The sequence below is a fragment of the Xenopus laevis genome, chromosome 3L (assembly GCF_017654675.1).
Source record: "Xenopus laevis strain J_2021 chromosome 3L, Xenopus_laevis_v10.1, whole genome shotgun sequence".
Taxonomy (NCBI): domain Eukaryota; kingdom Metazoa; phylum Chordata; class Amphibia; order Anura; family Pipidae; genus Xenopus; species Xenopus laevis.
This window is the reverse complement of record NC_054375.1, coordinates 96,156,016-96,168,076: the sequence shown is the minus strand read 5'-3', so window position 1 is coordinate 96,168,076 and position 12,061 is coordinate 96,156,016. Positions and strand designations below refer to the sequence as shown.

The 12,061-nt window shown below is 38.6% G+C and overlaps 1 protein-coding gene across 1 annotated transcript in view; it reads right to left on the bottom strand.

Annotated features, from left to right (window-relative positions):
- Positions 1–8,193, bottom strand: part of pstpip1.L (proline-serine-threonine phosphatase interacting protein 1 L homeolog) — a 33,587-nt gene extending 25,394 nt beyond the window's left edge. Inside the window, exon 1 of the mRNA XM_018252860.2 lies at positions 7,752–8,193. Coding sequence (XP_018108349.1) covers positions 7,752–7,784 — 33 coding nt within the window. The 5' untranslated portion in view covers positions 7,785–8,193. The remainder of the gene's footprint in view (positions 1–7,751) is intronic.
- Positions 8,194–12,061: the final 3,868 nt, after the last annotated feature.

Genomic DNA, 12,061 nt, shown 5'->3' with positions numbered 1-12,061 from the left:
CACACACACACACACAGTATATAGGAATGACTGTTCTAACAGTGCAGAATACAATAATATAATCAGAAACTGATGCCAGCTTTTAGATGTAAAATTTTTTAATTTGAGTTTTTAAGTTTATCAATTTTTCTCCTGGTCGAGTTTTTAAAGGAGAAAACTTGAATTTTTAGAGGAAAAGAAAACCTTGCGTTTTTTGAGATTTATTATACCCCAAAGCTGCTAAAAATCAGAATCCGAAAGTCATGTAGAAGTTAGCAGATGTCCCTGAAGATGTTTCTTGATATCATGATCTGAACTGGATAATACAAAAAAAGTTAGGGTTTTCTGGGCGACGACTCGAAATAATCGTACTGAATCTGGCGCATAAATAAATAATTTACAGATATATATTACGTATATTACATATTCGCTGAATTCCAGTCATATTCTAAAATATAATTTACACCATGGGGCCCATTTACTTAGTTAGAGTGAAGGAATAGAGGAAAAATTGTTTGAATTTCGAATAATTTTTTTGGCTACTTCGACCATCGAATGGGCTACTTCGACCTTCGACTACGACCTTCGAATCGAACGATTCGAACTAAAAATTGTTCGACTATTCGATAGTCGAAGTACTGTCTCTTTAAAAAATTCTTCGACCCCTTAGTTCGCCACCTAAAACCTACCGAGGCCAATGTTAGCCTATGGGGAAGGTCCTAACAATTTTCTGATCGAAGGAATATCCTTCGATCGATGGATTAGAATCCTTTGAATCGTTCGATTCGAAGGATTTAAACGTTCGATCGAAAGATTATTCCTGTGATCGTTCGATCGTAGGAATATTGGTAAATCCTTCGATATTCGAAGTCGAAGGATTTTACTTCGACGGTCGAATATCGAGGGATAATTAACCCTCGATATTCGACCCTAGGTAAATGTGCCCCCATATGTTTTCAACTGAATCAAGCCTGAATACTTAATATATATTGGTAAATTATTTATTTGTGTGCCAGATTCAGAAATTAATTAGTTCCTATTTTTACTCCTTCTCTTATTATTTCTGTATTCTTTAAGATATTAAATCACCACAAAAATCCCACAGTTAAGCAGTGTTACTGTTGAAGGTATGCATAAAAGTATACATTACTGGTACATGCATCAGGGATTATTTTGATTATTTAAAATTTTTAGGGACCCCCAATATTTACCAACATAGTACCCTCTAAATGCCCCTGGCAGCCACAGGAACTGCTGACCGAACTGTTACCCTGTTGTGTTCAACTTATCCAAAACCACATACAGTTTCCATTATGTCTAAGATTTAGAACAGAAACTATATTTATAAAAATAAAATGTGTGAATTTTTTTTTATCAAAACACTATTAGTAAAAGGAAAGGTAGTGGGCTAAAATGGAAAATACCGTCTGTGGTCAGGGGGCAGAGGAAATTATCTTCTTATACTTCTAAGTATATTATTATGTTATATTTTATCACAGGGCAGGAGTTAGTCAACTGCTGGGGGGGCATGCAATTAGGAAAATAACATAACTGTAGTTTTTCCACTCCTATCCACCCTGGCTTACTCTAAGGTCTGTAAATCGTGAGCAGAAGTGGTCTGCAGCAGCACTCCTAACTAGCCCCACCCCCACGAGTGGAGCAGGCCTAGGGGCCCTGTTAGTGAATCCGGGCCTGTATAAAATATATATACGCTGATACCTATACTAAACTAACTGAAGAGCTTAATATCACTATTGCCTTGGATATTATACATACAAAGACTCATCCAAGCTACTCAAAGATTAGCCATCTGCCATTATAACATCATGTTGCAGAGTATTTCACAACCACACTGTCACATTTGGCATCCCAAAACTCAGAACAGATGTCAAAGTTCCGGTCACGGCTCATGCTTCTGCCTATAACAGATGACTTTCGATTTGGGCTCCTCCCAAGAGTCCCAAAATCAGGATCCGGAAGAATAGTTAGTAACAGGTAAAGGTCGGTTCATGGCAGCGATACAGCGGTGGTCAAGGACAGCAAAGGTCAAAGGAACAGAGAAAACAGATTAAAAGATCACCCAGGAACTATGTACAATACAATACAACTATCTACGTTGGGTGATGGAAAGTAGGAAGTGGCACCTTTAAATATTTGAATTTCGAGCCAAGCGCAATGATGTCACGTGTGCATCAAACCTGAAATGGACACGCACCAGGAAGACGACTGTGTGCGCCAACTAGGAAGGAGGCTGCGTATGTCCCGCTGCCTCCCAGGTATTTTCACATTACCCACATTGGACAGACCCCTAGGCTTATCTGAATATTTTGCATGTTGTATGAGATGATCAGACTGAACATCTGAGGCAGGGACCCAAAGTATCTCCTTAGGACCATAACATTTCCAGTGTTTCAGATATTTAGTTTACCTTTGGAAAGGCGAAAATCCACTAACCTCTGCACCAAATATTCAGGCTGACCTTCAACAGAAATTGGAGGAGGAGAATTCTGTCGAGCAGCTCTGGCAGGCTTTAACAGTGCTGTGATTAACAACTTCGGATACTGAATACTGTACCAATGAATTTGGATCCTAGCTTGGCAGAAGAAACTTTTAATGGAATATTTTTGGAAGATAACCAGACCCTATCATAAACAACACTTTACAATGCCTATTAGCGGCTCTCTTTTGGGTAGCTACTGCTCAGGATAATGAATTTTGAACCTTTTGCCAAATTTTAGAAAAATGGTCAATCAAAGAGTTTTCAGCTTGAACATCTGAGGAATGATCAGAACATGAAAAGGCTCTAGGATGGTAGCCAAAAATAGTAAGGAATGGAGACTCTTCAGTGGACAAATGAGTAGCATTATTGAATTCAAATTGAGCCCAAAGAAGAATATCTGCCAATTTTGATTGCTTACTAGAGACGTAACACCTGAGGTATTGCTCCAATAATTGATTTGTCCTTTCCGCATGGTGGTTAGTTTGAGGGTGATACACAGAGGAAAAAGACAAATCAGTGCCAATAACTGAACAAAAGGCCTGGCAGAACCTTGAAACTAACTCAACCCCCCTATCAGAAACAATGTTCAATGGAGCCCCATGAAACTTTAATATATTGTATAGGAAGAGTTCAGCAAGAAACTTAGCAGAGGAGAGGATGGAATTTTACTATATTGGTCCACTACCACCCAAATTACAGTATTCCCTTTAGAGGTAGGTAATTATGTAACTATGTACTTTATTTACTGTATATGGCTGAAATGACAATAAAATCCACTTGACTTGACTAATTCCATAATGAAATCCATTGAAATATGAATACATGGCCTTTTGCGAATATGAAGCGACTGTAGCAGCCCCTGAGGTAAGGACCTGGAAGGTTATGAACCTTGACAAACTAGACAAGAATCAATATAATTACCAACATCCTGTCTTAATGTCGGCTACCAGAGGGTGCGGGACAGAAGAGAACAGGTTTTAGTGCGAACCAGATGCCCGGCTACCTTAGAAACCAAAACTGCCTCATGAAGGTTTTCCAGAACAAAGGGTTTGCCCAAAGGTACATTAGGAGGTAAATTAATCTGGGCTTCAGACAAAGAGGAATACAGATCTGGGCTCAGTGCTGCTACGATCACTTCATTAGAGACAATAGGATCAGGTTCACACCTCTCTCTCGGATTAGAGAAAAAACTTTTGGAAAGGACATCTGCCTTAGAATTTATTCCTTGGGCCTGGTTGGTGATGCTAAAGCAAAAAAAAAATACCCATCTGGCCTGCCTGGATTTCAAGCATTGAGCAGACTCAATGTACAACAGATTTTTATGGTTGGTAAACATTTTAACCGTAGCGCCCTCCAAAATATGTCTCTCTTTAAATGCCCACTTAATGGCTAGCAATTCCCTGTTACCAATATAATGATTGCCTCTGCAGGAGAAAACTTCTTTGAAAAGAAAGCACAGGGATGAATTTTACTGAAAATTTCCAAAAACTTTGTAAAAATCCCAAACGATTTTTTCTCACTCCAAATGCACTAAAGTAAATGGGAGTTGTTTCTTATGGCGACTTTTTGTCTCAGCGACTGTTTTGTCTTTACAACTTTTTTGTCCAAAATTTTAGTAACTAAATCCACATGAAGGCTGTGTTTTTGTAATCAGGGGAGGCATAGGATCACAGGAGTATGGGGACAAATTAATGATGTAGATTGTAGAAGATTTGTTCAAAGTGACTACCCATGGAAATTATGAGATTTCACGCCAAGCACAATGACACGCGGAAAGAAAAAACCTGCGATTATGGATACGCATCTCAAACTCAAAATGGACAGGAAGAAGACTGTGTGAGCCAACTAAGAAAGAGGCTGCGGGCATCCCCTCCGCCTCACAGGTATTCTCACACTCACTACCTTCACAGTGAAGAATTATTTTTGTTGATCCAAATGAAAGTTCAGTTCCTAAAGTCTTAAGGGGTGGCGTTTTGGTCACTATCTGTCTACACTGTCATTTAATGTACTTGTAAAAAGTAATCTTGCCCCCAAACATCTTGAAAACAACCCCAACCTTGATAAATTATCTTATTTTTGAATTTTTCCAAACCTTTAACCAGTGTAGTAGCATGTCAATTAACACTATCTAGCTTATTTATATCCTACTTAAGAATGGGGCCCAAAACAGCACTGCATAGTCAAGATGAGGCCTTATCGGGGATGTATAAAAAGGAGAAAATTATGCTATCATCTCAACTGATTTTTTTAAACAAGACAGCACTTTATTTGCTTTGGTAGCTACTGAATGACTCTACTTAGAGTTACGCAGTTCATTGTCCACTAAAATCCTCAAATCATTCTCAATAAGGATGCCTCAAACACACTGCCAACAGTATATAACTAGCGTTTGTGTTATTTGTACAATAGCGCTGCCCAGTTATCCAGTGTATTTAAATCTCTCTGCAAAGTGGGAAACATCCTGCATAGAACTAGTTTTGCACAATTTAGTATCATTAGCGAGGTTTCTAAATGAGTGGATCTTTGGCTGATTTGGCCATCTGCATGCTCATCTAAATCTGGCTGATTCAATTGTTTGGACCCCAGGCCAAGGCATAGGCATTTATGCAGGCCTGTCAGGTAAGGACTTGCTGATGTGGTCCTCATGAACTCTTCAACTCTATAAAATAGATACCAGTCTGATTTTCTGCCAGATTTCTGTCTGGGAGGTTGTATGAGTGCCCCATGCATGGGCAGATAAGATGATCTTGGTCTGAAGAAACCAAAATAGCATCTTAAACCTGCTTGCTTAGGGCTAGCTTAATAATGGGATCTCCTGAACAAGTATATTATGTGCCCTTTTCGCTGCTTCCACATGACCCCATTCTAATCCAACAGCCATATCTACACTAGCTTTCCCATAACTCTCTAACTCATCCCCTCCCCCTTCTTAGTTTAAACACACCTTCAGCCTCTTAGCCATTATTTCCGCTAGCACAGTTGAGCCAAGGGGTGGGGAAATGGAAAAAAATTGAGCATAGTTGTAGAGGATGTGAACAGATGTGGAATAAATCACCACCACTTTTGAAATTAAAATATTTTTGGGCTGATTCACTGTTGATTTGCTAAATGTTATCTTAAAATATGGAGGAAGTCTTTACTTGCTGTACATGGTGCCATGGACACCAGGAATGGATGCTTGACTTATTAATAGATATAAAGCTAAACACTGCAAGGCATAAAAAAGGGGCCACCCTTAAAACTGATTATGTGTATTACAAGAATAGAACATTTACACTGTATTTGGGGATGTGAGCTCATACTGGAATAATGATGATACATTGCCACTTCCTGCTAGTGCAGTACAGGCAGCTTCCATCATGCCTTATTAGGGAAGGTACCTTCTGTGACTTATGACAATTTTATGAAATATGTGTTCCACTTATAATTTTTAAAATACTGTATTTTGCATATATTTATCCACTGGAGGTGGATACAACAAGAGCTACTTGTAACTGCTATGGGCACTTTTGTGCTTCATTCAGAAGGCATTAGGAAGGAGTGTTAGGGGATGCCATTGAGTATTGCACTTTTTAAGGCAGATGCAATCTGGTACCAGGTAAGCCACCACCTTCAAAAGCAGCTAAAAACTGCTATAAAAGGCATTGATCTAAAGTTTGGATAGTACATACTGCATTTATTATAACTATTGTCGGTCACCAGCCTTAATTTCCCTTGGTTCAGGCATGATGTTTGTTTAAATGAATGACACACAGGGGCCGATCTATAAATATAGGCACTAAATTGCACATGTTCAGCTGCCAATAGCAACCAACAAATAGTATGCAGCTTACAGCTCCAGTTCCCTTAAACCACAATACTCACAAGACCCAAAGAATTGAGGTGGGGCTGGTGGGGCTTTCTTTAGGGCTCACAATGGAAACATCCACTTCCTGTTTGTGTATGCAAGTATTAAGAATTGGGACATGTGAATATATACATTGTATTATATTATATTTTCATTCATATTAGGGTTAAACATAATATTTTTATCGATTTCTAACGGCAGGGATATCACTCTATCATAATAGACAAATGTTCCAGGGCAGAATCAAATCTGAACTGCTTCATTTCAGCCTTCATTTTACTGCATTTTTACCTTTTAGTCCTGCCCTGTGGCAAAATGATAATTGACCTAAAAACCAGGTTAGAACTGCTAGACTGAACACATTACTGAAAGGGAAACTTTCTCAAGGCAAATTGATCTCATTGCTTTTCAGCAGAGCACATGAATCTCCTAGTAGCAACATTTGGGAAGTGAAAGTGGGTTTAATGGTTAGTACACAGTAATACCACAAGTATTTTAAGGATGTGGATGTTATCCACATTTATCCATCATCCGTGTATTATATTTGCAATGTTTAAACATATTGACTTACAGTCGTCACAGCTCAGAACTGCTTTAGTATATTGGGGCCGAGTACACAGGAAAAGGAAATAGCCTTGGGTGTGAAAGGGTATAAGATTATGAGTTTGCATCTGAAAGATGTAGTTATGAGTGGCTTGTATTGCACAAGCATAATGTACAGTGTTGAGTATATTGCAGTGATGGTGAGCAAGTACACTATTATTACAAGGGTTGCAAAACATGACATGCCATTTGTTACAATATAATAACTTGATGTGCAGAAGCCAAATACTCAACTGCTTTTAGTGTGCAAGGCCATTATAGAGCAATGGAATTCACTTTACTGACTTCAGTCATGGCCTTTAAGAGTGCTAGCAATGCAGAATTACAGTTGTACTGTTCATGGCCCTGTCAGTTTTGGAGCTCCAAGAATGTTATTTAAGATGTTATGGATGTAATATTAATTAAATTCATGATGTCCACACAGTTGGCTGGCTACATCTCTCTCTATACTCTGTGTTGCAGTGATTCCAAGGTTGAATATACTTACTTTACATGCAAAAATACCAATATATTATATAGCTGCATAGTTAATTTCAGTTGTACAAAGTCCAGTATATCAATTTTCAATCTCTCCAGTGCACATATATCTATACAGTCTTATATTTACACACATATATTCACTGTATACGGGTACCTTTACTAAACTTACTGTAGATGTTGAGATCACTATAGCTTTGGATATTATTCTTGTCTAAGAAATCATCCAAGCCACTTTTAAAGGCATTTATAGAATCTGCCATCACATCACCCAGCAGGGCATTCCACAACTTCTATCATTTTACTACTGAATACAAATACATTCCAGAAGTAAAAGAGACTTACCCAGAAAGCATCCTTAAACTCCAGCCCTGTCATTTTCTCTGGGGATCCTTCAGTCCCTATTTTGACTTGTAGGTGCTTGTGTGAAAAATCTTACTGTTCCGGGGAAGAACCAAAGGTCCATTGCTTCAATTCAGTCTTCATGTTACTTCATATTTTACCTTTATGTCTCACGTATTATGATAAAAGATGTGTGGATGTCACCAATTCAAACGAGGCAAAGCCCTCTATTGTTTGCACTTGCAGAATATAAGAGTTAATTGTGTGTAGCATTACTCTCTCCCAGCCTATATGTTCATGATGTGTGGAGAAGTAAAAAAGCTGACAGTTTCACTTCAGCAGGTATATTCCGTCATTTGGTTTTGCACTTTCAGGCTAAGAAGAACAAGTAGTAGTAAGCACAGGAAATTAATGATCTGATGACTGAGTCTGCAGGAGAGTCACAGCAGTTCCCGGAAATCTTGCAAAGCTCTGCTATGTTGTGTAAAAAAGATTGGTTAAGCCAGCAGAAGGAACTACCTTAGACAGGAAGTCCATAACATGAGATGCAGTTTGCATTCTATTTTAAAAAATTTGGTCAAAGTGGTTAGTGAATGGAGTTTGTTTAGAGCATTTATACAGTAAATATAGCCCAATTTACCTCCCATGGGTATTACTCATGCAACTTTTTGTCCAACTGAACACTAAAAATGTTCACCCGTCTATCATAATTGCATTGAGCTCATTTACTAACAAGTTTCCACTAGTGCAGTAAACCATGGCATCCAATCACATTTATGCTTTCATTGCACTTCCTGCAGCTGGAAGAACAAAGCTAATTACTGAATGGTTGTTATAATCTATTATGCAGGTGCAATTTTGTCCAGTGTTGAAAAATTAGGTTGACTGTATTTCGATACAGCAGAAACCTGATCAAGGTTTTTTCCTAGATTTTGTATGAACTAAAATGCTGTACACTAAGGTTGTACACTACACAGGGCATTTTTTGTATTTATTTTTGTGTCAGGGGAGCAGGGGGTGCGAGTGGGCCAGGGTCCGCACCCCCTCAGGCCCCCCGGCAGCCCGTGCGCCACTGAAAATGTGGCCATACGGAGGGGGGCGGGGCCCGGCTGCGCATCAAGCACCAGGGCCCGCCCCCCTCTAGTGACGCTATTGTTTTGTGTTATTGTATTGATACCTGTCTGTTTTATAAGAGTATTGTTTTACTGTACAGCACTATATACACATTAGCTCTGTTTAAAAGAACAGTAATCTAAAAGAATTATAGGAGAACTAAGCCCTAAAAATGAATATGGCTAAAACTGCCATGTTTTATATACAATGTTATTGCATCAGCTCACTCAACAGGATTACTTCAGAGCACTGCCCAGTTTTTTTAAATGCAATGGTGCTTCTTTCCTCTTTAGACTTCACCGCAAGTCTTCAGCATACATATAACTAGTAAAGTGAGGAGAGCAATCCAAGGCAGAAGATCTGCAACAATGTAGTTTATTAGCAGCTACAAAACACACAACATGTTTCGGGCCTCAAACGCCCTTTATCAAGCACTTGATAAAGGGCGTTTGAGGCCCGAAACATGTTGTGTGTTTTGTAGCTGCTAATAAACTACATTGTTGCAGATCTTCTGCCTTGGATTGCTCTCCTCACTTTACTAGTTATATGTTATTGCATCAGCCTAAAGTTTCAGCTTGTCAACAGCAGCAATGATCCAGGATTTTAAACTTGTCACAGGGGGTCACCACCTTGGAAAGTGTCTGTGACAATCACATGCTCAGTGGGCTCTGAGCAGCTGTTGAGAAGCTAAGCTTAGGGGTCATTGCACATTATCAAGCAGAAAATGAGGTTGGCCTGTCATATAAGCTGTTGCTACAGGTCTGATTATTCAATTCTGATGCTAGTTTCACTGGTTTATGTGCTGCCATGGAGTAATTATCTGTATTAATTATTAATCAGCCTTTTATTGTGACATTTATATTCTATGTGTACTGTATATTTTGAGCATGGACAGTGAATCGGTTCAGTTAAGTTAATTTAGAATATTGTGATGAATATCAAAGATGTAAAATTATACTGGAAATATTACCATTGACAATATATGTGAAAACGTTGATTTGAATTGTGAACATAAGATGCAACCTAATATGATACATTCTTATGATATGCTATTATTGATCCATAATCAATATCAATAAATAATCAGGATCAATATCAATAATAATCAGGATCAATAAAAGTGATTAGACAAAAAAAAGAAGATGAGAAGCTACTGGGGCATCTTTGGAGACACAGATCTTCCCTGCTAAAGGGCTGGGGTTGCCTTGGGCTGGTACAGAAACACAAAACATAATGTTCAACATTTCTAGTCTACTTCTTTAGTTTAACTTTCCTTGTCCTTTAAGTGCTTTAAATGTTTTAAATAAAAAGTATTGTAACCCTGTGCTGGTGAAAAACAGTGTGTTTCCTTCACAAACATATACATATACAAAAATAAGCTCCTATGTAGCCATGGGGGTAGCCATTCAAGGTGAATAGAAATAGTTTATTTGTAGGTACTGGATCAAGTAATGCACACTTTTATATAAAATAATAACATAACTTTTAGATGTTACTGGTCATTTAAGCCAAAATATACATACATAAAATAAACACATTAGATGCATTAGAGGAACACTATGGGAGGTATCTAAACAATGTCACTTCACCCAAAACTCAATGTCACTTTAACTAAAACTTTTTTTTTTTACTTTCAGCAAAATGGTGTCATAGTCGCCTGGTATTTGACAAATAAACACTTATTTATTATTTTATGGTATCACAGTGGTTGACATAGTGACATGGTGGCAATGCTGATGTCCTAGGTTCAATCCCAGCATGGGCACCAAGTGCAAGTATTTTGGATGTTCTCCATGTGCCTGTATGCGTTTCCTCCAGATACTCTGGTTTCCAAAACAGGGCCCTGTCCTTAACAGCTGCCCTAGCGTTCCAATGCTTGGCTGAACCTCCTGATGCTGGGCTATGCTCCTTGTGGCAGATTTTCAGTCCACTGCTAGGAGTGGAGCGCAGCTTACCCTAAGGGCATAAGTGCTTACTAAGTGAGCACTTATGGGCACACTTGTACAACCCCCTGTGCTGTAGCACTTTTTCCCCCTGGAGAATTGTAAATGACCCCTGATATACTGAATCTACTGGGAGCTGGATGGTGGTGAGGCATACATTCTATCTGTAATCAATATACCGGGGATGCATTGAAGCTATGGTCCATTAAATATATAAAGGGCCCAGTGTGCGTCCTGAAAGATGTGAAATGCCAATATATGTCTACAAAACAGACCATGATGCCCCCCAAGATGCATGTCATACATATCCCAAAATTGATTTCTAGTTTGAAATTGCACCTCAACTATCAATAGTTGTGCATTATGATAGTTCAAAAAAAAGATAAAAATATGTCAGATTATTCAGTTTCCTCAAAAATCCAGATTTTCTCAAATTCCCCTAGTGCAGCTGTTCCAATAACTTTCTGTGCTAATATCAATAACTACTTTTAAAAACTGTGTCAAGCATTAAGAACCAATTAGAAATTGGTTACATCATCATTAGCATCATCACTTATGCCCACTGGCATGTAAAGAAGTAACAAAGGACTTCCATTGTCTGTCTTTTTGCACCTGTCCATCTGAAGCTCTGTAGTCAATCGAAACTATTATTCAAAATATTGCTAGCTGTCTGTGTTAAAGATCTCAACTGGGTGAGTCTGAGGCTTCTGCCAGACTCTTCTTTCTCTCTCCTACTGTGCAGCCACTTTCCCCTTCTCTGCTTTGCTCTTGACTAAGGAAAATGCTTTTAGTCTCCTCGCCTTTGATTAAAGTGCTTCATGCACTCCTTCTTTATAAAAAACTTAGTGTGCTGCTCTGTAGGGATCTTGTGCTCAACTAATGACATCAGACATAATCAATGGAGCACAGGAGACATTGTCAGAGGAGCACAAGGAGGTTGTTATTAGATACAAGGAGAATGCCTAAAGAACTTTAAAGACTGTTAATGAGGTCAGGGTACCACTGATGACATTAAGTCATAAATAACCATCACTTTCAAAGGCTATCAGCACATTCCTTGTCAGGAGCAATACAGGGAGGGAAGGAGGGGCTGCATAATGGAAAGGGATAAAAAATCTGGTACGAGAATGAAACTCTGGGTTAGCAGACCAGGGTTGCCACCTTTTTTGGAAAAAAATACCGGCCTATATATATATATATATATATATATATAAAGAGCAAAAAAAGCCAGCACAGCTCGTTTAAAAAGTCTTGTTG